At 44.3% G+C, this 26,579-nt stretch overlaps 1 protein-coding gene across 1 annotated transcript; it reads left to right on the forward strand.

Annotated features, from left to right (window-relative positions):
• The first annotated feature begins 899 nt into the window (after nucleotides 1–899).
• Nucleotides 900–22,125, forward strand: Smim13 (small integral membrane protein 13). The gene is made up of 2 exons (XM_005355081.3): nucleotides 900–1,369; nucleotides 18,041–22,125. Exons 1-2 carry the CDS (start codon nucleotides 1,294–1,296, stop codon nucleotides 18,226–18,228), a joined length of 264 nt encoding a protein of 87 aa, XP_005355138.1. The 5' UTR covers nucleotides 900–1,293; the 3' UTR covers nucleotides 18,229–22,125.
• Nucleotides 22,126–26,579: the final 4,454 nt, after the last annotated feature.

Genomic DNA, 26,579 nt, shown 5'->3' on the forward strand with positions numbered 1-26,579 from the left:
AGATTTTTTTTTTTTTTTGGTTTTTCGAGACAGGGTTTCTCTGTGGCTTTTGGAGCCTGTCCTGGAACTAGCTCTGTAGACCAGGCTGGTCTCGAACTCACAGAGATCCGCCTGCCTCTGCCTCCCGAGTGCTGGGATTAAAGGCGTGCGCCACCACCGCCCGGCTGAGGCTTCAGATTATTAACGCACCTTTTTTCTCAGAAGCTAGTTCATGGAAATGTGGCAAAATCTTCAGTTGTGGGTCATATGTCGCTTGAATTCACGGAAATAGTTGAACAAAACTTGCTAAGCAGGTAGGCGAATTAAGGGCACTAAGTCACTCACCAGCTACTTAGAAATCTATTATCTGTGGGAACACAACATCTGTTGCTGGGGGAAGGGGAAAAGGCTTTTCACATTCTGACTTCTTTCAGTCAGGGGACTTATTTCCTCGCAAGTATCCAACCTTCGCCGGAGGCAATAGGTTGGGTTCAAGTGCAACCAGTTTTTCAGGCAACAGACTCCCCTTTCCCTCTTGCTCACTAAAAACAATTTTGTATTTGGATTAATGGCTCAAATGTCACTGGCGCCTCGACATAGCCTAGTAAGGAAGACTGCCCATTGCACAGCACAGGCTTTTTGAGAACATTAGCCAGCAGTCTTCAGAGGTGGTGGTTCCAGAATACCAAAGGCACAGGGGACGGGAAAAGGAGAGCGAGGCGAAACCTTGAGCAGTGTTGAGTCCTGGGAGTTGTAGTTCCTTGTAGGGCAGATACCGGCAGCATGCACTGAGCTTTGCACTCCATTTCCCAGTAAGCCCCGCGCAGCGGCAGAGTCGTTGCGGAGTGGGTGCCTGGAGATGAGCTGCTGCGGGGGAGGGGGCGGGGGAGTGGAGGAGCAGCTGCGGCGACCTCGGGGAGTGGTCGACATCTGGCGTCTCTGAGGGCCGTGGGGTCCTCGCGGGATCCGCAGCCAGGGCCTTGCCGCCGCCGCGCCACCTCCACGCTCACGCCTTCCCCTTCGGTGGCCGCCATGGCAGCACGTCCTTTCGCCGCCGGCCTCTGCACGCCGTGGCCCCGGCTCCCCGGAGCGATGAGGCGGTAGTGGCGCCTCGCGGCCAGCCGGCTCCTCCCGCGACTCGGTCGCCCCGGTCGGGGGAGGTGGGGGCAGGTCTGCGGGCCGACCCCGCCGCGGCCGCCCCCGTACCGCCCAGTCCCGCCCCCTGGGGGCGCTGCCCTCGGGCGCCCGCCGCCCATGTCGCCCAGTCACCCTGCCATCCGTCGCTGAGTCCACTTCAATCCACCAGCTCTCAAAATGTGGCACAACGTGGGACTGACCCTGCTGGTGTTCGTGGCCACGCTGGTGATCGTCCTACTGCTGATGGTGTGCGGTAAGTGGAGGGGGGGCGTCGAGAAAGCGTGCGTGGATAAGTGTCTTGGGGCTCTCGGTGGTCACCTGGCTTCCCAGGATCGAGCTGAGAGGAGCCATGCCTCCTGCTCAGGGCAGTCGCTGGGGCATCACGGAGGAAAGCTCAGCATTCAGGGCTGGCATCCTGACTCTAGGTAGAAGCACGTTCCTACTTCCCGGACAGGTTTGTCCTTGGTGTCATTAATGCCATACAGTCTACTCAGATTTTCTCCGTGGCCTGTAATCGAAGGAGAAGTGGTTGGTTTCATCTTTTCATTTGGAGGTTCTGAGCCTAGTCGAGAGATTTCACCACCTTCCTTTAACCAAGGGTTGGAGCACGCTTGGGCTTGGGTTTCCAGCGCGTGTGAAGTTGTTTGTTTACTTCGCGTGCAGGCTTTAACCAAATTCCGAGCAGGAGCAGATGTGATACCCGGCAGAGCCTAAAAAACACTAATGAACATACAGGGTCCGATAACCTAATTCTTGGTTCTGCTGTAATGGTGCTGTTTGGTTTGCTTTGTGTGTTTTCCTTCTCAGAATGAGAGGACGTTAAACTGTTCTCAAGGCCTGTTTTTGATCCCTCTTAATTCGTTCTGCACAGTAGCTGATAACCACAGGTCTTAGCAGAGAGGCCAGACAGTTGTGAGAAACTGGAAAGTACTTCAAATAGATGCCAACGAGCACTGCTATTTATAAGAACAAAGTATGTGTTTGACGTGATGGAGTATTTGGTTAAAATTTTATAAATACCGTAGAGCTTATTATTACATAGTTAATGCTCAGTCCCATGGCTGTACTTGGGAAAGATACTTAATGCACTTGTGTTTAGATACCTATATGTGTATTTGATTTTTGTCAGTGATGCTGATTGAACCAAGGACGGCACTATTGAACTGACCCTCAACCCTAACAACTTTTGACTATTTCTAGTGAAACAAGAGTTAAAGTAGTATTTTTTTTTTTTTTTTTAAACAGGGTCTCACTATGTAGCTTTGTCTGGCCTGGAGTTTACTGTGTAGACCAGGCTGGCCTTGAACTCAGAGCTCCAACTGCCGCAGCCACCTTGATACTAGGGTGTGCTAGCTGGGCGATGGTGGCGCACGCCTTTAATCCCATCTCTCGGGTGGCAGAGGCAGGCAGATTTCTGTGTCTTCAAGGCCAGCCTGGTCTACAAGAGCTAGTTCCAGGACAGGTTTCAAAGCCACAGAGAAACCACGTATGTCTTGGGGAAAAAAAATATGTGCACCACTACACCTGGCCCAATATTTCTTTTCTTTCTTTTTTTGGTTTTTCGAGACAGGGTTTCTCTGTGGTTTTGGAGCCTGTCCTGGAACTAGCTCTTGTAGACCAGGCTGGTCTCGAACTCACAGAGATCCGCCTGCCTCTACCTCCCAAGTGCTGGGATTAAAGGCGTGTCCCACCACCGCCCGGCCCAATATTTCTTTTCTCATGACATAAAACAATAAAATAATCTCTCTCAATTTTCTGATGTGGTGTAAATAGATGATTTCACTAATTGTTGGTGTTTAAGTTTTTTTTGTTTTTTTTTTTTTCTGAGATGGGGCCTCAGGTATACTAGTTGGTACTGGACTTGCTGTGTTGTGGAGGATTACCTTGAGTTGCTGACCCAGAGTGCTCCATCCAGTTGATTCAACCCTAGGGATGGAACTCCAGGCTTCTGGCAGGCTAGGCAAGCTATGCCCCACACTGATCAGCCTTACAGACCAGGCAGTGGTGCTACATACCTTTAATCCCAGTAGCCATGCTAGTTTGCCATAGAAACTGAGTGGTAGTGGTGGACACCTTTAATCCCAGCCCTAGAGAGGAATATAAGACGGGAGGAGACAGCTCTCACACAGTCTCATTCTGAGATTCCTGGAGGCAGGATTGCCACTTCGGACTGAAATAGAGGTAAGAGCCAGTGGTTGGCTGTTTTGCTTTTCTGACCTTCAGGTTGTACCCCAATATCTGTCTCTGGGTATTTTATTAATCATGCTACATGCCCCCATCTTAAGGTTCTTGAAATAAGAAAAAACACATCCTTGAGCATTAGATGAACAAAGGATGAAGGCATATGCTACCCTTTTCACTTGGAATGAGAATATGACATACAAACCATACACTTGCCCAACTTGCTCTGAGACATTTTAATTCTGATTGTTTTTTCAACTTTCAGTGGCCATCAGTTTTGTGGAATTTTGTTGTTGTTTTGTTTTTTGAGACAGGGTTTCTCTTTGTAGCCATCCTGGAACTTGCTGTGTAGACCAGGCTGGCAGGAGCTTGCCTGCCTCTGCTTCTCAAGTGCTGGGATTCGAGGTGTGTGTCACCATCACACACCACCGTCCTTTACTCATTTTTCTAAGTGGGCCTTGCCGTTAGTTTCAGAAAACGCAATGGGTGAGAGGTAAGGTAAGATACTTTAAAACTTAGAAGGTCGTGCAAACCTTCTTGTTGGGAAACTAATGACAGGGTAAAGCAGCCTTTTGTTTTGGCGAGAACGTGGCCGAAGGTTGAAGAGAGAGGAGGTATACTGGAGTTGGGAACTGGGGTGCCATGTTATCTTGAAGCAGCTACTTGCAGAATAACACAGACGGGTTCACTTACCCCACAGAAATTTCTCTCTAACAGCCCTGGCGGCTCGAAGGGCTTTAAGACCATCTCTTCTTGGCCATCTTCAGGCTTTCACAGGGTCTTCTTACTGCATGTACCTGATATTCCAGTCGTTGGATCTGGGCCCTGGCCCTTATGACCTTATTTCCTTTCCAGACAGAGTCAATTGGGGAAGGGGCACAGTTCAGTCTGTGACGTGTACCGTTTCTACAGCCCTTGCAGAAGGGTAGAAAGTAGCTAAGTAGTTCAGGCATATGCCTTTAAGATAATTCTTACCTTCTGATGGCCATTGGCTCTTTGGAGAACTGGTTAATGTTTTGAAAATTTTCAAGAAAAAAATATATAAACATTCATTTATTTATTTATTTATTTTGGAGATTTTGTTATACCAGCCTCTGCCCTTCAGATTGAGTTTCCTGTTTCCTGATCTCATTCAATTCAATCATCTTTAATTAAGTGCTCACTAGACATTGGATCAGAATCTGTCACCAGACTAGCCGTAAGGACTCAAACTTGAGTTTGCTGGAGAACACTGAGCTATCTCACAGTGAATTCTAATTTTCAAATTTCATGTTCCTAGGGAGGTTTTCCTTCTGTATATATTGGTTGTTTCAGCTTTTTCATTTTTTTATTCATTCATGTGTTCTGTCTGTGCCATTCACTGAAGCTGCCCTTTGTCAAGGTGGATAATAAATCATTTCCATATTACTGAGTGGGTGTTCACTTACTAGTTAGCCCTCTTCTGTATAATTGAGGTTTCTCCCTGAGAAGCACTTTGCGTTTTCATATACCTTGGTGTTTTCCGTTCACAGTGGTTGATAGTCATTTCCAAATCCCTTTTCCTCCGAGATAAGGTCTCATGTCTTGATAACCTTCATTGCTACACCTGATTCTGTAATTTAGGTGTTTATTAGGTGAGGTAGCCTTCTCTGTTTACCATTTATGACAGTTTTTGGTCAAATTAGTTATCAGGGTTTATATTTGGACTGTGTAAACATTCCCTGCTGGACCAACAGTATAATCTGGCTACTTAGAGTTTCATTTTGCTTGAACTTAGCAATTGCCTTTTAAACCTTTACCCACTATTTTTATCTTTCCAATGCTGTGGATGTACCCAGGCGAGTGGTCTAACAGTGGGCTCCATCCCTAGCGCCTCGTGCTTTGTTCTCTGTATGTACTTCTTGCTTGTTCTCCCTCCAGCCTCCAGAATCTACACTCTCAGGAGCGATGCTTCCTGCATGTTCAGTCCATTGCTGGTCCCCCTTCCCCGGAGCTCCCTTCATTCTCACACAGAGCTGAGCTTGCTCCGCTGCTGCGTCCCACACTCTGCCCTGTCCTGGATCTCATGGTACCGTCTTTCTCACATTTGCAAGAGTGAGCTAACTAAGAAAAGGTGCATGTTTGATTTTCAGACCTGATGTTTGATCAGTACTCTGAGTAGACCTGAGGTTGCAAATTGTTTTTATCTAGACTTTAACAATTGTTGCCTGTTTTTTTTGTAGCTTCCAGGGCTAATTTTGAGAAATCCAGTGACTTGGTTTCTGGCTCTAGATGCCTTTTTGGATAGCCTTTTCATCACTGACAGTATACTGGAATGTCAGGATGAACCTCGGTTCATTTTGCCTTGTCTAGACATACACAATTGAGACATTCTCTCCCCTCTCCCCGCTTCTAGAAAAGGGGTAATTTCTTCTAGATTAGCAATAATTTCCTACTCTCCTCTGAAATAAGCGGTTTTATTTTATTTTCCTTGCATTATCTTTGCTTTCTGTCTATTTCCTTTGGAATGGAACCCAAGCTTTTATCCTGGGCTCTTTTCTTAGCTATCTGGAGAGAGGTTTTGATATGTTCATATTCAAGCATGAGGTAATTAAAGCAAAACAACGTTTCTTACCCAGTGGTGTGGAGGCACACACCTTCAATATCAGCACTTGTCCACCAGCAGCAGGCAGACCTCTGAGTTCAAGGTCAGCCTGGCCCACGAAGGGAATTCCAGGACAGCCAGGGCTACACCAAGAAACCCTGCCTTGAAACAAAACAAGAAAGCAACAGCAACAGAAAACACCCATGGGTTCTTGTTAACTGGTCTCACCCATGCCCAGTGATTTGGTAATGACAGAGTCTAGTTTACACACACCCTCGTTGTTAGCATGGAGAGCTGTTCTATGAGAGTATCAACATTTGGTTTTCTCCCCAGAGGAATCCACATAGTTCCTACTTGCCAGTTACTTTTCCCCTCTGCCCTTTTCTGCTGCTTGATTGCATTTTGTGTCCGATTGGTATACCCCTCTACCATTAAGTTTTATGTGATATTAAACCAAAATTGATAATGGAGATTCTCTGAAATGGGAGAATTTAGTGAGCTGGTGAGAATCTAGCCTAAAAGAACCAAGTCCTGGCACAGGCTCTACACCTACCACAGATCCATGGCGGTTGGATCTGAGAACCGAGAGCATTTCCTTATCAGCTCTTTTATGTTGGTCCAAGCAGTAGAGGTGGGAATCACAAAGAGCCTAAGTTTTGGACTAGAAACTTCTCTGTAAGTTTCCTGGGCTGCCTGGGGCTAGAAGATCCTCAGTGTGGATCTGAACAGAAGCTGGAGGCTGGGGTTTAAGTCAGGGCCTGACCCATGTTTCTGTTCAGAGAACAGGTTTGTTGGTTTTTGTTCACACTGGTAGCGGATTAAGCTCCCTTATCTCACCTACTCCACAGATTTTTTTAAATCAGATTTTTAAAAGACAACTGATAATTTATTAAGGATGGATTTAGGCACTTGCAGTAGAGAGCTCAGCCCCGCTTAATATGCTGGGAGTGATCTGCTAACAACCTCAGGAGCCTGTGGCAGTGACTCAGTCCAGGAGCTTCACCTGATTCTTTTCTCCTTTTGTGTCTGTGGCTAAGGCACTAGCTCACAGGGAGGCTGATGGGGGGGACTTGACACTTGGGGTTGTGCTGGTCTCTTCCATCTAAAGCATGCCCATGGTGTCCTGACTGACTTGTCACACAGAAACACAGAGCAGAGGGCTGGAGGAGTTCAGTAGTGTTCCTAGCACAGCAAGGTGGTGTGTATGTGTCATAATTTCTTTTTATTTTAGAATCAGGTATTTATTTTACAAAGTGGTGTTGATGGTTTTAGTAGAAGATATTGGTGTTTTTATACAGGAAGTACAAACAGCAGGTTGCTCATTGCCTTGTAAGGTGGAGATTGGTGAACACCTGTAAAAACAACTGTGTAGTGGTATTTCATTTATATTTTAACCTGAAGATCAGAGAGTGAAACGGCCCCCCGGTCAACATTACAGTTACCAGGCAATGGTAATGCACACATTTAATTCCCGTAGCCATACTAGTTTGCCATAGAAACTGGGTGGTGCATGCTTTTAATCCTAGTGGTGCATGCCTTTAATCCCAGCCCTAGAGAGGATTATAAAACAGGAGGAGACAATTCACACACAATCTCCTTCTGAGATTCCTGGAGGCAGGATCACCATTTTGGACTGAGGTAGAGGTAAGAGCTAGTGGCTGGCTATTTTGCTTTTCTGACCTTCAGGTCTAACTTTATTTATTAAAATACAAATGAAATATCATTACACAACTGGTTAATAGAAATTACTCAAGAGGTAGGTAGGAGTGTGTGTGTGTGTGTGTGTGTGTGTGTGTGTGTGTGTGTGTGTGTGTGTTGTCTAACGATTAAAGCAGAAAGAACTTGATTAGCATGCCAGTTGAAACTGGTGGCTGTTGGAGACTGGGCTTTTATCTACGACTGATTTCTTGGCATCTCTTTAATCCTGGTCTTGAGAAAGGTTAGGTAAATAGTTTCAGCTTTAGGACGGGTAACTTTAGCAAGAATGACTGATTTCAGCCCGGTTTGTTCAGAAGGTTGAGACAATGGCAGTCTGTTATTTACCGTGGCCAGTTAGAACATAAGCACTGTGATGACCTCATTTGCTTTGCGCAGTGTCTCCAGACCCTAGCAAATGCCTGGCACGTAACATACTAGGCCCTCATCTGAAGAGTGGGGGAAAACCCCTCTGCTAATCATTCAATTCCAGTATTAGTGGTCATGTGTGGTACAAACCAGGATCGCCTCAAATGGATAACTTATTGAGTGGATTCCTAGGTACGTTTGCTGGGGAGGGTGGTCTGGGGTTCAGAGTGAGCAGAGCCCCACCTGTGTCCCTGAGGACTTCATCCTCCAGACTACAGGTAACTGGTCGACCAGACTGAAAAACTCAGGGCCCTCCCCTTTAAAAGCCTGTAAAAAACAGAGGTTTCCTTTGTTCATGTGTTACTTACTGTTGGAGGGCCTCTCTTAGCTCCTTGCTGAGTGGCTGTCCTTACTAAACCAGAAATGCCTTGGTGTATCTATCAACTTGGAAAGTGGTTTTTTTGTTTTGTTTTGTTTTTTGACAGGGTCTCACTGTGTACCTGGCTGACCTGGAATTCTCAGATACCTGCCTGCCTCTGCCTCTGGAAGTCTAGGATCTACTGCTTGGGCCAGCACTTCTGGCAGATTCTCTGTTATGTAAACCGCTAGTTATCTCACAGCCTCACCTAACTCTGAATCCTCATCTAAAACATGCTCTTCTGGTTCCTATAAACGCTGCTGGATGAGTTTAATCTTCCTCATTTCCTGGTTTCTGAGCTAGGTGTCATACCTATTCACCTAAATGTTTGATATGTATTCGGAGGTATAAAGATAAGCACACTCTGGTTGGGTCTTTAAGCCACAAGCTGGAAGGTGACTCCAGTTTAGTCATTCAGAAACACTGCAGGTGTTTAATGTGGGGACACTGCTCTCAGGTGAAATTCATCAGGTGGCTTGTGTGTTCTCTTTTATCCCCCTCCTTCCCCATCCCCCAAGACTTCACGAGTTTATCTCTGTGCTATCATGAAGAGTAGATTTGGCACGGAGCCCTGGAACTCCACTTCCCTAAGACCAGCCTACGTGATAGGAGTGTCATGTTATCAGAACCCTGTCACAACCACGGCTATCTCAGGCTTAGCTTGGCTGGAACTGCTGTTCAGAGATTCTTCTGCAGCTTTCCCAGGCCATGGGCACTTACTGTCTCAGCTTTGGGTGAGGCTCCCTGCCTCTCTGAAGACAGCAGCGTCCCCATCTTTTCCCCTTCCTTTGCTCTTTGTAGATTTCCTTGTCATTGGGCATTCATATTGCAGCATGATAGCATTTGGACCATAGCAGGCGCTGGCTAGTGTTTGAATGAAAGAATGAATAAATGAGTCCGTTTTCAGCCCATGACCAGTGAGCTGGGGTGAGGTGATGATGAGTGCAAGGGGCATCAAGATTTTGGGACAGATGTAGGCAGCGAAGAGGTTTTATGGAAATGTCCAGATTCTCCAGGCTCTTAGAGCTACAGCCTGGAGGAAGGGATCCAGTTAGGTTTATGCTGTGTCGATGACAGTTCTAGCGAAGGACTCAGTAGTAGAGTTGGGAATGCCAGTGGCTCTGTGATTGTAGTGTGATTTGGCAGCAGTGAGGCTGAAAAGAGCACGTGAGCTTTGAAACTTTAGGGCTGGTCTAGAACTCATGTTCACATAGGTCCAAGGAAGTCAGAATATGAGGAGAGCGGTTGTGTTAACCTGAGGTCACAACCTCTCTATAAGTTGGCAAGGCTGTGCCCCTGGTTCAGCCTGAGCACACTGGCAGGTGTAGTACTGAGGTCCAGGCTGTGCTGTGCCGGGCACGCCGATTCACAGGTTTAGTAGAGTATACCAAGTTGACTCAGTCAGACATGGGACCGCTTTGAGCCATGTTCCAGCCTCTGATAAATACATATTCACAGATAGTGAGCTACCTAGTGAATTGCAGGTGAGTAGGTGTGAATTAATCAGTGTTTGGGAAGTGGGTTTTCAAAGAGCAAGCATGGTTTTAGTTTACTCTGGTCGGAGGAAAATAGATTTAAGTCAAGGCAGCACCATGCCTCACAGTGCTAGGCTTGGCAAAGTGCCCGAACAAAAGGCACTTGGAAGCAAACAAGGTAGAAAATGCTGGAAATACGGGGAATTTCTAGTTAGAGGCCAATTGTTTTAGAGTAGGTAGGCTCTTTTGGCCTCACTGTTGATGGCAAGCTGAGCTTCAGTTTGCCTGTGTAAGAATTCAAGGTTCTGGAACCATCTGAAAGTGATGGGTTTGTTAAAATTGACTTTAATTTATGATTTACCTAGCCTTACTTAAGTATAATTAACAGATAAAATGTTAATACCAACAACAAAAGATGTAAAAAAAAAAGTGTCACATCAGCATTCAGAAGGCATTTCTGGGGATTATCCTCTTCACGGATGCTGTTTCTTCCGGAAGTGAGCTACAGAGCTTCAGCAGACCCCCAACACTCCCCAAACCGTAACTTATAAGCAGAGTAGATGCAGAAACAGACATTCAGGTGCCCTTTTTTTTTTCCCCCAACGTTCCCTCACAAAACTGTACAAGAATTTAAGGATTTTGTTTGTTTTGTTTTGTTTTTTGAGATAGGGTCTTATTATGTAGCCCTGTGTGGCCTAAAACTCTCTATGTATACCAGCTGAACTTTGAACTCACAGAGATCCACCTGCCTCTGCTTCTTGAGTGCTGGGATTAGAGGCATGCACCATTCCTTCAGACAAATGTAAGGATTTAAAGTGTGTATCAACTGACTATTGAGGGCCAGTATTAACTGAAGATTCCTGCTGGTTAATATAACTACAGAACCTAGACCCAACTGCAGGTGCCTTTTTACAAAGACACTGAGCAATCCTATCAGACCAGTCAACCCGAGATGTACAGATACACTGGTGACACAGGCATTAGTGACCATGCCTGATGTTTTCATGAGAACCGTACCTTCTGACCTCGTCACCTCCCAGAGGGCCAGCCTCCAGTGCAGTCACAGTGGGGCTTGTGTTGCAGTGTGTGAATTTGGGCCATCACAGACATCCCACTGTGGTGGATGTGATTATCCCTGAAATGGTGCCTTGCCATACTTCTGCCATGAAAACCCAATAATCTGATAGACTTGAATTCATTGCTCTGTCCTAAGTAAGGCTCTCTTTGATAAATGTTACTCAGGCATGGCAATCCCAACATTTGGGAGGCTAAGGCAAGAGGATCTCAGTCTCTAAGTTTGAAGCCAGTCTGGGCTATCATATCTTTTAAGACCCCATCTTAAAGAGGGTGGGGGCAATAAACGGCAGTTGCTTATAGATCTTTACTTGTAAAAGCCTGCTCAGTTTTCTTTTTTAATTTTTTTTCCCGTCTTACATACTATATCTTAACTGCAGCCTCCCCCCAACACACATCTCCTCTCCCCCCAAACCCACTCCTCCTCCGTTCCCTTCAGGAAGAGGCAGGCCTCCCAAGGATATCAACCAAACGTGGTATATCAAATTATAATAAAACATGCGCCTCCCCTCATACTAAGGCTGGATGAGACAACCCCGTAGGAGGAAAGGGTCCTATAAGCAGACAAAATAGTCAGACAGCCCCTCCTCCCACTCTGGGCAGTCCCACAGAAACCTCAAGCTACACAACTAGAACATATATACAGAGGGCCTAGCTCAGACCCATACAGGTCCCCTGATTGTTGGTCAATCTCTGTGAGCCCTTATGGGTCCAGGTTAGTTGATTCTGTGGGCCGTTTTCTTATGATGTCATTGACCCCTTTGGCTCCTACAATCCTTCCTTGCTCTCCTCTGCAGGATTCCCAGAACTGCACACTTTTCTGAGTTCTGACTCAAAAAGTAATTTTTCCTTTCCTCTTTCTATGCACGTACCGGCCCGATCTTAAGTGTACCTGCTTACACTCTGGATAGTCTGTCTCTAGCCTCTCCCAGCACAGCTGCCTTCCAGCCTCTTGCTGAACCCAAGGCACAAGACCTTCTTCCTTTTTTTCTGTCTACTCCCTCCCAGCAGTTGCTGGAACTTAGAGCTTGCTTGCCCTGTGTTGTTTTTCTCTCAGATTTTTAACCAATTGGTCTCTTAGCTTAACATAAACAAAATAAAAATCCCCTGATAACCTTTGAGTCTTTTATGTAGGAATGGGAGTAATGGTTGGCGGCCTTAACTAATTCAGAGAGGTTATGAAGATTAGGAGAGATGTTGAATGTAAATTCACTGTGTGGCGTGAACACTACTGATAGTGAATTTTTAGTTATATAGATAGTGATGGCTAAGTGTTCAGCTCATCTATGATCAATCACTACCCTTCTGGCACGTTTATCTGTAGAAGTCCTTACAGTGTGTTTCATAGCATTTACCCTTGTTCTAATGCTTAATTACTGGCATACATAAGTGAGTCACCTTTTATTGTCCCAGAACCCAGGGCCTCTGTCACCAACCAGTTTTTCTGACTTATAGTGCTTATTAGTCTAAGTGCAGAGCAAGGCCTGAACCTTCTTTTTACAAGCATGTGAAGAACTCATTTTAACACACAGCCTTGGTGTTTGACTATGCATAAATGGATTTTCCCTTTCTCCTCCCCTTTCTCTCCTTCCTGTTTTTCTTTCTAAATCCCAGGACATGGTGCAAGAGCCATGTCCATAGAACAAGAGAAAGCAAGGAGTTTGTTCTGTGGCAGGGATCTGGTTAGCTGTGCTTCTGTGAGCTAGCCCATATGCTAAGGGTCTAAGGAGGTAAATACTTTTCAGTAAAAGGTCATCTAGGTTTTCATAAGTTTCTTCTTCTATCCTGTTCCCCTGTGACATGCACACACCTGGGAGAAGTTATTATCCCACAGCCCAGAGTCCAGTTAGGCCAATCTACTCTTAGGCTAAGTTGAAGTTGTGAATCTGAACTGCTAATAATGTCCTGTGTTTGTGTGGCTCTTGCTTCATAGTTCCCACACCTCATACACACACCTGACCCATTTGATGTGTTTGTCTGTCTAGTAATGTGTCAAGGGTGAAGCTTCATTGCATTTGTGTTTTCTTACTTGCCAAGTGTACAGGTGAGTGAGCTCCAAACACACTTCTTATATTAAACGATTCTTTGGAGCAGACACAGCTCAACTCTAGAGTATAGAGTTAGTTTTTGCCTAACTCTGACCATCTGCTTAATCTATTTTCTGCTACTACAGCAGAACCCCACACACTAGGTAAATCATAAATGCTAGATGTTCATTGGGTACATAGCTGTGGAAGACTGTAGTGCTAATACCCAGTGAGGGCCTTTGCTGTGCCATTGTGGGGTAGAAGGGCAAACAGAGGAGAGACAGACAAATCTATCCTTGTGATACTTAAAATATTCCCTCTATGCTGATATTAGCTTATTTCTTAATCCCTTCTTTAAATTGTTAAGATTTCAAGTACATCTCCTCATGAGTTTTAGGGGGGGGTCATTTAACAGCTCTGATCATTATTATATCTGTTATTTCATCTGTGCACTTCCTTCCTGTGACATCACCCAACTCATTGGCTATAGTTGGGGAAAAAATTTTCTAATTGAGGTCTTGTGTAGCACGAATTCTAATTGTTCTTAATAAAAACCCAGAGTCAGATATTAGAGGGTGAAAACAGAGATCAGAGAAGCAGTGCAACCAGCCACAAGGGAGACATTTTACCTCTACTAAATCATCAGACCAAAAGGGCGATCCTGTCCTCAGACTGCCTCTGCCTCAGACTGCATCCTCAGTCTGCAATGAGCTCCTGTCTCTTCCTGCCTTATGTTCATCTCTCTGCCCAGTCATATCCCTCCTGTCTCTACCTCCCTAGTGCTGGGATTAAAGGCATGGGATCCCAAGTGCTGGGATCACCTTTGTGTGAACTCTGTTTCTCTTTTAGACTGGATCAATTTTGTGTAGCCCAGGGTGGCCTTGAACTAACAGAGGTGCTCTGCCTCTGGGATTAAAGGTGTGTGCCTACACTGCTTGGCCTCTCTAGTGGCTTAGCTCTGCACTCTGATCTTTCTAGTCAGCTGGTTCTTTATTTCTTCCCCATGGACATCAACCGTGAATCTCACTTTCTCCTTTTCCTTGGCCATGTGTTCGATCCACTTTTTGACAGCCATTCCTGTGTTTCCCAAACTTGCATGTACATTAGAATAATCTATGGAACTTCAAAATGAGTAAGGGCAGCCAGGCATGGTGACACACACCTTTAATTGCAGCCCACTGGAGGCAGAGGCAGGTAGATCTCTGAGTTTGAGGGCAGCTTGGTCTACATAATAAATTCCAATACAGGCAGAGCCATACATATAGTGAGACGCTGTGCCAAAAAGCAAACAAATAAAATTGAGTAAGCACAGCTCCTAGGTTGACTTGGGGTTTGTGAGACGAGCCCTCAAGAATCTAGTTTCTGAGAATTCCCTAGAAGATTTGAAGTTTGAATGATATGCTTAGGAATTGCTGCAACCAGGTGTCTTTAAGTAGAATCATTACATTGGGTTGTTTTGACTGTGCCTATGTTTACAGTGAACTTGTACCTCAGAGGGAAACTATGGCCCTTCCTTGCCACCAACCCAAGTAACTCTGCTCAATCAGTTGGAGGCTCTTGCAGTGTTGACATTTACTCAAGATAACGTGTGTTGATGCTTTAAAGGAATCAGGGAAGGTTTGTGTTGATTCAGGGTCTTTCTATAGCTCAGGCTAGCCTGGATGGAACTCAGGATTCTCCTGTGTCCAGCTCACCTCTGAAGTATGACAGTAGGCACCACCAAGTCCAGCACTTTAGTTAGACTTTAACTAGCAGATTTGTTTGTGAGTTGGATATGATAATGTGTCTGTAATTTCATTTGGAATGCTTGCACATCAGAATTGTCCCAAGTGTAAGGCCAGCCTGGATGAAACTTCAAGTTCCAGGCCAACCTGGCCTACAAAATGAGATCTTGTCTCAAAAAGCAAGCAAACAAAAATTGTGTGTGTGTGTTTTGAGCAGCTTCCCACCAGCCCTCACTCAGTCCCTCTCCATCCCCTGCAGGACAATAGTGAATGCTTTTCAGTCAGAGGCATCGTGTTACCCATTGCTTTCCTCATTCTTTATAGAATATTTGGTCTAAAGGATGTAAAGACCTTTGAACTGAATTTTCTGATAGTGAATTTACATTTATGTTTGCAGTTTCTGAGTTAATATTCCTAGCATCACACAAAAAGCCAGGAGTGGTGTTGCACATCTGTAATCCCAGAGCAATAGAGGAAGACACTGACATCAACCTCTGGCCTCCATACACACATGCACATACCTGTGTATGAACAATATAACCATGTGTGCTCATTTTGGTAACATTTTGGTTGACTAGAATGGCATTACAGAAGCAGCGCAGGCCCCACTTTGACCTACAGACTTGTTGCCTTGGCTCTGAGATCACTTAGAAGTAGTCAAAATAATCTTGGGAAAGAAGAAAGTCGGAAGACATACACTTCTTGGCTTCAAAATGCAATGCAAAGCTACCATAGTTCAGATAGTGCGTGTCAGTTTAGGATCAGCATATGGTGAACTAAAGTCCAGAAGACAATTACCGTCATAAACTGGCTCTTGACCAAGTTTCCAAGAGAAGGATAGTCCTTTCACTAAATGATCTGGGTAATGTGATATACGTATGATAACGAAGGAATGTGGACCCATCTCTGTTGTCATATTAACAGTAGGCCAAAGACTTACGTGTTTACATCTGTCGAACTTTTAGAAGATTGACAAGTGTAAATCTTAATCTTGAATCATTCGGTAGTTTTCTCTATGTGACACCAACAGCTCAGGAAGCTATGTTTCAGGGATTTACTGGATCTCATCAGAACTAAACATCGTTCTTCAAAAATCATTCCAAAATTACTGAAAGACACTGGATGAAACAGGGGGAAAACATCTACTGTCTAGAACATATAAGAGCTTACAGCTCAAAGTTAAGAAACAAAATAACAGCAAAGCAACCAAAATCAAATCAAAACAGTCCCTCCCTTTAAACTATGCAGAATTGGTTAGACATTTTCTCAAAAGCAAAGCAAAAAAATTGACAAATAGTTAAAAAATTAAAGTGGGAACATGTTATTAGTTATGTAAACCAATGAAAGTCAAAGCCACCACTGTAGTGTGCCATTTCATACCTAGAGGGACCGTGTGTACAAGTGGCACTAAGAAGTGTGGGTGATGATGTGGAGAAATGGCTGGACATAGTGCAGCCACCAACAAGGATGCACCTTGAAAAGAGGTCGTATAGAGAGAGCCAGACACAAAGGCCAGATACTGATTACATTATGTAGCATGTTCATAGTGGTAGATCCGTGGTGATGTAGTGCACAGTAGTGATGGCTAGCTGGGAGGAGACTGGTGCACAGCTGCTGTTTGCTGTGCCACATCCTGCCTCCTGCATGTTGGCTGTCACTGAAGCCATTTATGTTGTTGTTCCTTATATCCAAAGCCTTTGACAACTGTTGCTGTCTTCAGCTTTTTGTTTTATAGGTTTTCTTTTCTTTTTACAAGGTCTTACTGTGTAGCCTTGGCTGGCCTGGAGCTTACTTTGTAGACCAGACTGGCCTTGAACATACAGAGATCCACCTGACTCTGCATTCTGAGTGCTGGGCTTAAAGGTGTGAGCTATCACCTCCAGCAACGCTGGGAGGATCTTATGGAATACCAGGGTTCTTTTTGCTTTTTTAAAAGTTTCGCATAACCCAGGCTACCTCAGACTCGCCATATAAAGGATAACCTTTGATTTCTGATCCCCCTGCTTCCACTTCCCAAGTGTTTGGATCCTAGGTGTGCAACACCACACCACGCCTTGTTTTTTTTTATGTGGTGCTGGGGTTCAAACCCAGGACTTTATATACAGCTAGATAGGTTCTCGGTCATCAGAAATCCTTCTCCAGCTGTTAATGGCTCTGGAGGATTTTTTTTAGAGTTGGTGCACAGGCTCCGGAGTTCAGCAGTGTTGATCATGTGGCCTTATGAATATCCCAGAAACCATTAAGTTGTATACTTCAAAAGGATAAACTTTATGGTATGGGATCATATCTGTAAAAATTTAATTTAAAAAAAAACAAAAGCTACCTCAGATTTCCCTTTGAATTAGATTTGAATTCATGTCAGTTGAGCAGTTTATAGAAAACTTAAGTGACAGACAGCTAAGCCCTCTAGGTGGCTCCTCCCACAGCCCTAAAGAGGCAAGCTCAGCTTTGTGAACTATAGGTCAGAAGTGGTTCATCCCGTGCTCTTTTCTCTACTCCTCTGTCTGTTTATTAGGGAATTTTGGGTAAAAGTTGAGCGTGTTAATTTTTTTTAAAAGATTTATTTATTTATTATGTGTGCAGCATTCCTTCCATGTGTGCCTACAGGCCAGAAGAGGGCGCCAGGTCTCATTACAGATGGCTGTGAGCCACCATGTGGTTGCTGGGAACTGAACTCAGGACCTCTGGAAGAGCAGTCAGTGCTCTTAACCACTGAGCCATTTCTCAGCCCCGAGCATGTTAATTTGAAATGTCATTAAAATGTTATTTTGCAGAACTTGGGCATTTATGCACATAGTTGACATATTTAGGGTTTGATTAACAGGTAGTATTCAGTCTGAAGAAACAACAAAACCCAAGAAATGGAGGAAGGCTCCCAAGTTAGTCTTTATGCTCTAAGGAGTGAGTGTTAAGCTCCTTTTCAAGACAAATTGAACACTGCCCCTCGGTGGCAGCCTCTTGGCCTGGTTTAACACAGAGTTGGAAAAGCCATTGGATTTTCTGGCCTGCTGGCCTTTTTGAATAAATGACATGAAGGAAACAGTGGCAGAAAGCGCTGGTGCGGTGACTGTCTTCCCCTGGCTTCTTAGGTGTTCTGCTCTTAACACTGTGGGGAAAGCTGACTTTGGCTTAGTTGACTGATCTGTTATTGGATGATGTAAAGATGTCATTTTCTGAAAATTTTGGACTTAGACTGTTGGCTCACAGGCTTTATTTTTCTATCACGAACTTTAAGTATTTTATGCTGTTCTGTGAACTTCTCAGCAGGCCCTCGCATGTTGTAAGTGCCCTGTGTTTGTTGTCTACATACTTCTTTGTAATAGACTTGTCAGTTTACTGTAGTGTTCTCAGCTGAAAACGGTATAATAATTTGTCTGGATGGTTTTGTCTTTCTTTAGGTTGGTATTTCGTATGGCATCTATTTTTATCTAAATTCAAGTTTCTGCGGGAACTGGTGGGAGACACAGGATCCCAGGAAGGAGATCATGAGCCTTCAGGGTCTGAAACAGAAGAGGACCCTTCAGCTTCACCACACAGGATCAGATCTGCTCGCCAGAGAAGGGCGCCTGCTGATGAAGGCCACTAGCCAGACACCCACTGTCCTAGAATATGGTCCAAGGCAGTCGTGAGCCTCTGTCTGTCTTCAGTGACCTGGCTTGGAAAGTTACTAAGTGACCGAGGAACATTTGCAATTGGATTTATATCCAGTTCAAAAGAAGATTTACACGTAAGCCATAAAGAAATAAAGGGAATTTAAACCAAATTGGACCATTACAGATTTCATCTTGGATATTTTGCTTCACTGGGTCTACTTAACACTCTTACTCTTTGGCTTTTTTTTTTTTTTTTGCACTGGTGAAAATCTGTAAACATTTCAGGCTTGAAAAAAAAATGTTATTAGTCATAAAATGTACCCTTTTCTTGACATTTTAACTTGTCCTAAATCGGGATGTATCTCACCACTGTCGACCAGGTGGTAGTCTTGTCATTATCCCAGCTCATGCATATGTGAATTTGCAGCTTGTTACAGTGTCATTACCTCAGCCGATGTGTATATTGTTGGTATCAAATGTGTCAGGTCCAGCTGGCATTTTTAAAATGTCTTCAAAAAGTACTGTGAGTCAGCATTGAAATGGAAGGTTATTGTATACGCAGAAAACCATGGAAACAGCGGTGGAGCGTGTTTGATATCAGTGATGCCAACAGTTGCTGCTGGAGAAACGATCACGGTTCTGTTCCCTTGCAAAGAAACAACAAAATGCTTTAGAGGACTTGAGAAAGGAAGACACCCATAGTTGATGAAGCTGCGCTGCATTTTGTCAGCAAGGCACTTGCAAAACAGTTGTCCATCTTCACGCCAAGCAACTGCAGTCAAAGGCAGGAGAAATTGCCAAAATCCTCAGAAATGATCTAAAAAACTTCAAAGCAAGGAGAGGCTGGCATGGCCACTTCATGGAGAGGACTGCCATTCAGATATCAAACATTTTATCCAAGGCTGCCTGCTGGTATTAGACAGAGGCAGTGGTAGGCACCCCTTCAGGAAATGCCACACGAGCAACACTCTTGACATGTATGGGAAGATTCAGATCCCCACGACTGATTTGAAAAGTGGTCTGGAAGAAGGGGACTCGGAATGTGAAGTTACAGTTCATAACTTACCCAGTTTATTTCACACGTTCTTCACATAGACATGAGACTTATGTGATATAGATATTTTAGAACACGGGATAAATACAAAATAAAACATTTTTCTGTGATACAAGGCATATGTCATAGCTTACTGGGCAGTGTTTTTTCTTAAGAGATACATATGGTGCATCTTAATTGATGGCCACCTAAATTAAGTAAAAGTGATAATTTGTAAATTTACTTTTCAAGATAGCAGTTATTTATTGGAGAGCTTAATTATAAGTCTTACAGTGTTAACAGTTATTTTCTATGAAATACTTTTGGGGTAAACCTGTTGGGGGTTCTAGAGTTGTAGTTAGGAATCTAAAAACTGTCTTCTCCTTTAAGGAGAGTGAGCTTGGTCCCCCCTTTATATGGCAACTTTATGCTCTGGGCTTGTGTTGTGGAGAAAATACTTCAGACCTCAAAGAGCACTAGGGCTTGAAACAGTAGTGGTTGAAAAAACCTGCTTACTTGTGTAAACTGCCTCTTGCCAGGAGTCCTTGTTTGTTTTAACTGAACTTTGGACTGTTTACTAGAGAAGAGAGACGGATTAATGAACCTTCTAGTGTTGTCTGCTCTAGACAGAAATGAACTGCAAAGCCAAGTTCCTTTCCTGGTTTCTGTCCTTCATGGCTGTGTTTAATCTTGTTTGATACCTCATTCTTCATCCTGGCAGGTTTTGTTTGTTAACTGTCTGCTGGCACTGCCCCAAGTTGAGTTCCTAAAGATCTGCTTGTAGACATCATAGCCCTTTGGGTGCGCTGGGAGGGAAGTTTTAGAGGGCAGTCATCATTTATACATTTTCTGGGGAAGATGCCCGCAGCTGAGTGTGGAGCAGTTGTTCTGTCTTTTTTCAAAACAGGGTTTCTCTGTAGCTTTGGAGCCTATCCTGGAACTAGCTCTTGTAGACCAGGCTGGTCTTGAACTCACAGAGATTCGCCTGCCTCTGCCTCCCAAGTGCTGGGATTAAAGGTGTGCACCACCACTCCCTGGCTTGTTCTGACTTCTTTCTGGGACATAATATGACCAGAAGGCATAAAGAGCAGTGGCATTGTTTCTAGCATTGATTTTTGCTATATCTTATACTAACTAAATATCACTAAGCGGGTCAAGATGCCCCAAGGCATCTTGGTACCCGGAGGTTTACGTTAGATTTTTTTTTCATAATCTAATGTTCTGAGCTCCAGGTTTTCATGTTTTGCTGTGGGTATCTAAGGTTTTATATGGCAACAGGAAAAACTTTAAGCTGCGGGTGCGCTCTCTGTTGTGTCAGTATTAAAGAATGGGAACTGATGTAATCCCCCCATCTATAACCGGGTCCAAACTAATCTCTGTAAAGATACATATAGAGCATTATTTATTGGTATTTATGTCTCCAGCATATCTTATAAAGCTTTAATAAAAACTGTTTGGCCCGAGAAATAATATCGTATGCTGTAAGAGCTCATAGTTGTGTAGTTTAAAGAAAGTAAAGACATTTCGGATGCCAGTGTGAAGAGTCTAAGGCGTAGTCCTTTGTGTAGAATTGTGGTCATGAATCTCCTTACCCCACCTAGAAAGAGGAGAAACCACTGTCCCTCCAGGATTCCTCACGTGCTGTGGCTTTCTGTCCTGTTTCCTCTTTAAGTGCGTTTGTGGCTATTATAACTGTCACACCTGTGTTCTCAGGCTCTCAGTGCAAGGGGTGTGCTTTACTTCAAAGTTTAAAGACACAGCATCCAAATACTAGAGCCTTGCCTGCTGACATCATCTCTTTGAGGATCGATTAGAAACTTGAGGACTCAGGTAGCTTGTTGCAGTTCTTTCGCAACCAGCCCTTCCCAAATCTGTGGTTTGCCTCTGAAGGTGTGTGTGTATGTGTGTGTGTGTGTGCGTGCGTGCGCGCGCGTGTGCACGCGCACATGCATATTTATTTGTTTGCAAATTGTCCGTGTGATAGCATGGCTCAAATTTAAATGCCAAAACACTGAAGATTTCTATTACAGTTAACTGAAGCATTAACACACACCTGAAGATGGTGTTTGAACTGAATGGCTTCTCACAGTGGAAGTAGATACTGGATAGCTATTTCATGGACACCTTGACCTCTTTGTTTAGATTAGTCTTAACCATTTCAAAATGGTATTTTGCTAAAAGTTTAGACTATGCATGTACCGACATCTAAAACATGATGGAAAGTAGTACATGCTTCATGTTAAAGAGGGACAATGTTTGAAGTTAGATAGAAATTCTGAGTCCACATTGCAATCTCTTTTTAAAGTCAGTTTTCCTTAGAAGGTGTCTGAATGTGACAGGTAACCAGTGTAACTGGAGATCTTGACTGGTAAACCAAGTGCTTTTACATTTGAAGCTGACTTCTTAAAGCCATAGAACAGTCCTCAGAGCTCAGAAAAGCTCAGGCGACTGTAGAATGGCATTGGGATATGGAGTCTAAATCAAAGCCCCTTTTATTGTCTGCTCTTAAACTGTCCCAGAGCCGGAGACGTCTAGCAGGTTACGTGTTTTACCCTGTAGTATAGAAGCTGCACATCCGTTTGTCAGAGCACAAGCTACCTGTGGAGGACGCGCTAGCATTAACCTCCACGCCAGTTCTATGCATAACCATTCACCAAATACTGCTGCTGTGCTTTCCCTTCTATCCTGTGCTGTGACGCATTGTCATCTTGCTGCTTGACAGATACGTCGTGAAGCGTTAGAACTGTGTGTGTTAATAGTTTCCTTATAGAACAAGATGTAAAATATAGATGAGGGATATGCAAATGATGTCTTAGAATATCTAAAGCTTCTTGCACAGAATAAAGGAAAATAAAAATAAGCAAATGTGTGTGTCTCATTGATTAAAGGTAATGAGTGTGATGGGTACTTTGAACATGAGATTCAAAGGGGTTTTTTAAAGGCTTTTTTTTTTTTGGATTTTTTCCCCCTTATGGTCCACATTTCAGCAGCCCACTCACTAATTCTGAAAGTCTAAGAATTGGGAGGACAGCATCCACTATGCTAGGAAATGAATCGATGTAGAGCCTAAAAGACACGCAGCACAGCTCTGCTGGTATGCTTCCATACTTAGCCTTACCCCACCACCAACCCCGAGAGCTTGCTCCACTTTTGGCACTGACAACCAGGAAGAACACGGGAACTGAATCCTGCCAAGTGAGAGGATCCAGGGAGAACCTGTTGGAGGCAGGAAACCATGGATTCCAGTAACTGAGCCAGTGTTTTTTTCTTCAGTGCTCAGGTGCCAAGAATATAGGATAGGAAAAGGGACGTTGTCAGAGCTTGGCTTTGTAAGAGATTGGTCTGGGATCTGGGCTGGTTAGGAGACTCAGTTCTGGTGCCAAAGGCTTGGGACAGTAGGCACCACTTAAACGGAGATATGGAGCAGAATGTTCTGGAGTAACGGAGAATGTTCTTCTACCCCCACCACTGTGGTCCAACCAGCTGGCATAAAGATGATGCTGTTTATGAAGGACTGGGAGAGGTAGTCATTTTCCAGGTAGCAGGTAAGAAGAGGGTTTCAGATGAAAGCCCATACAAGGACAGGTGAAGAGGCCTTGCTGGTGGGGCTGTGTATAGGTAGTTGTTTCTGGAATCGAGACTGCACATTTGAGGGTAGGGATGTGTGAAAGATGCAATGACATACAAGCCATATGTGATGGTTTTGAAGTATTTCTAATAGCTGCTTCTTGCATATAGCCTAGGCTGACCTCAAGTCATCCTCCTCCGCCTTGCGCCTGTATCTCAGTCTTGCACAACCACAGCAGGTTTGAAATATTTTACAAATGAGAATACAGATTGATGGTCTTAAGATGCTGAATGACCGTTCTTCCAGGCAGATCGCTTAGAAGATCATACTGCTTATGAGGACAAATTTGACATAAACAGGACCTCCCTTTAATTGACTTTTACAGAGACATAACTATGGGGCCTTTGGGGTTAAAGAATAAGATGAGATTAGCCTGTGAAGGCAAAGGGCGGGGGGAGGTAAATGATAATGTCAACATTTTAGGTTTGTTGTTGATACCAGAGCAGTGCTTGTAGGAATAGATTTGAGCTCGAGTATTGGAAGGTACAAGTCTAGGTGAAGGCCTCTGACTGAATTTGGGTGTGCTTTTTGGCACTTTGACAGAAATGGTGAACCATTTGTAAAACTTGTGTGAAGTATGAGAATTGTAACTTGGTGGTTAGGAGTATGTGGATACAGATGAAGCAGTTGGCAAAGGATATGACAGCCCCCCTGCCCATCAGGAAAGTCCTGGAAGAAGTAACCCAACACAACAAGACTATGGTTTGACCCTTTGAGAGTCTATTTCAAGGGTATCCACCGGTGTCGCAGTGTTGGTTGATGAGGCCTTTGGGGGGGGGGGTGTTTGGATCTGGAGGATTCTGCCTTCATGAATGGTTAATGATACTGTAAAAATGGCTTGAGGGGGGTGGACTTGCTCTTTTTTCTCCCTTAGATCATGTGAAGATAGAACAGAGAGGCGTCATAATGAAGTCAGACGTCATTTGCCAGTACCTCGTTTTTTATACATTATATAATTCTGTGATAGCAGCACAGAAACAGGTCCCCAAAGAGCATCAGAATTTCAGACGTTGACAAAAAGTCTGTTATGGATGCTGAGCAGGACTGATAGAGAAGCAGAGCAGAGTGATGATGTGCTCGAGGCAAAACAATGGGAAGAACAAGGGTTGGAGCTGAGTGATGGTACTGCCTATCTGTCAGGAATTGGTAACAGGAAGTTGGTCAGTGGTCCATGGGTCAGGAACTGGTAACAGGAAGCTGGTGCAGTGGTCCATGCCTAGAATGTGAGTCTATAAGGCTCAAGAGGGACAGTCAGAAGAGCTTTTTATGGGAGTTGATTTGACAGGCTTGGTGATAAGATATAACAGGTGAAGAACATGGATGAGCTAGTGGTGGAGGATGCTGGGATGGAAGATGTAAGAGACAGACTGAGAGTGAGACCAGGTCATGTGACAACAATAAAAATGGCCAACCTAGATCCTAGGTGGATGTTTTTCTGTCATCTTAGCAGGTGCACACAAATCATCTGATATTTTAATTATCTGCAGCCCCACAATCCTGCTGTCAGAGCCCCACCAGCTGCTCAGGCCATGGCTTGCAGGGCTTCCAGTCCTAGTATGTAGGTTTAAATTAAATCTCTGTTGTTCTGTTTATCAATAAGACTCTGGAGCCAAAGGCTGTGGTTAAAAACCTGCTAGCTCAGAGAGGTTGAGTAGCAACTAGCTGGTCTTGCTTTTTGGCTAGAGATACCACAAGAGACACGTCTCTTCCCTTGTCCCAGAACCAAAGGAAGCTCAAACTCTCATTCCCACCCTTTCCTTCCTGTGCATCTTCTCTATCCAAATTGCTGGCTTCTCTGTGGCTAATTCTGGTCAGCTAGTTGCTGGCTCTGCTCCCCCTCCTCCAATTCAAGGTAAACTTTATTTAACTGTTATTTACTTAACAGTCTTGGAGTATCACAGTGCAGTCAAAATACCCCACAACACTGGGTTAAAAGTTAGGAGAAATGAGATTCTATCCAAATGTTATAACTTGGTACTTTACGGAGTGCTTAGCCTGTTCCTTGGTCTATTAAATGGGAGAGTTAAGACTAATTTTAGACTACCCACCGTATTAATAGCTAAACAACCAGTAACTGTCCCTGCTATTCATTCACCTTTGGAACTGTAGAAGTCTTCCAAGGACAGCTTGGTCCAGGTTGCTCAGGTCATTAAAAAAGTCAGTTCAGAGGGATTCACAAAACATTCATTCATTCTATATTATTTCTGAATAAGACCAAACCAATTCTCCTTGCTCCCTTTTTAACCGGACTGCAGATCCTTTGAGTTTTATCTTGTCTTTGCAAAAGTCAGACATAATTCTCTGATTCAGTCTTGTTATCTCAAGAGCAAGCCTTTGCAAAGAGCTTTTACTATATTATCCATGATATCATTGTAGCTGTACTTATTGGAGATGGTCTCACATTCTGTGATGTCCTGTGATGGTCTGGGGCTCACTGTGGAACTCAGGCTAGCCTCAGAGATGTGAGCCACTGCATATGGCCCAGTATGTGTATTTTAAACTTAACTACTTAGATGGACAGGGTTTTTAGCATCTTGTCTTCTTGAGAAATCCCCAGCACATTCAGACAAGTTTCCGTGGACATAGCCTCTCCTCACTTTTGCCGTGATATTTTCTTGAAAAGTGTGTGATTACAATGTCAGAGGTAAGCAGAGTATGCACATCCCTGTTTGGGAACAAGTTCCATCAAACACAAGACTCATTAGTGAGAGCGGATCTGCATACACCAATCCTCTTTCCTACCCAGGACCAACTTGAGCATCTTGTTTAGAAGCCAATGGGAATGTTAGCCTGGGATCCATCATATTCTGTGTCTGCTCCCACCTTGCCTTCCTCCTGACAGGACAGACCCTCTGCCTGTCTAGATGTGTCTTTCTTCCTCTTTTCCAAATTGACACAACTAGTGACTTCTCACTCCCTATCCACTGGACTGCCCCCTTCAACACAAACATTCATCAAATGTTCTCTTGAGGGATGAAGAAGGAAAGGCCTCCTCTTCATGCCAGGCCCTACTCAGGAGCTGCTTCTGTGATGTCTCTGGCAGAATCTGAGGGACAGTTTTCAGTCCTCAAGTTGACCTGGGCATATCCTGTGTTGTTCCTTCCCCGAAATGTGCTTCCCATGGCTTATATGGAACACATTCTGCTCATCTGGCCCTGCCAATATCCCATGAACAGCCTGAAGCTGCACCTTGCTGCTCATGAGCCTCAGTTCTAGCCCTGCTCTTACCCTGTGCTCCTTCTCTGGGCCGTTGTCCTTGTGTCTTCAAATGTTTTCTCTTCATCACTGGGATCCTGCTTCTCTCTGGAGCCAATTTCCTCCTTGCAATCTCCTTTGGCTGTCTTAAAGACTGATGAAGGGTCTGGGGAGATGGTTGGTAAAAACATTGCCAAAGCATTAGGACCCAGGTTCAGATTCCTAGGACGGGGGGGTTGAGAGTTTGGAGGAACTGAGAAAGTGGGGGTGTGCAGATCAACAGGCATTTGTGACCCTAATGTCCTACAGAGAGAGATCAATGAGCCCAAAGTTCAGGGAGAGAAAGAAAAAGGAAGAAAAAAAAGGAAGGAAGGCACGACTCTGCTAATTGAAAATAATGTGGAGAAGTGACTGAAGAAGGCACTCAGTATTGACTGCTGGCCCCCACACGTACGTGTGTGTGTGTGTGTGTGTGTGTGTGTGTGTGT

The sequence above is a fragment of the Microtus ochrogaster genome, chromosome 16 (genome assembly GCF_000317375.1).
Source record: "Microtus ochrogaster isolate Prairie Vole_2 chromosome 16, MicOch1.0, whole genome shotgun sequence".
In the NCBI taxonomy this organism is placed as follows: Eukaryota; Metazoa; Chordata; class Mammalia; order Rodentia; family Cricetidae; genus Microtus; species Microtus ochrogaster.

Bases quoted from the DNA above. Each gene is read 5' to 3' on its own strand.
- Smim13 (XM_005355081.3), top strand. From the start codon at position 1,294: ATGTGGCACAACGTGGGACTGACCCTGCTGGTGTTCGTGGCCACGCTG. The intron at 1,370-18,040 runs GTAAGTGGAGGG...GTCTTTCTTTAG, and splicing joins CCTACTGCTGATGGTGTGCG to GTTGGTATTTCGTATGGCAT.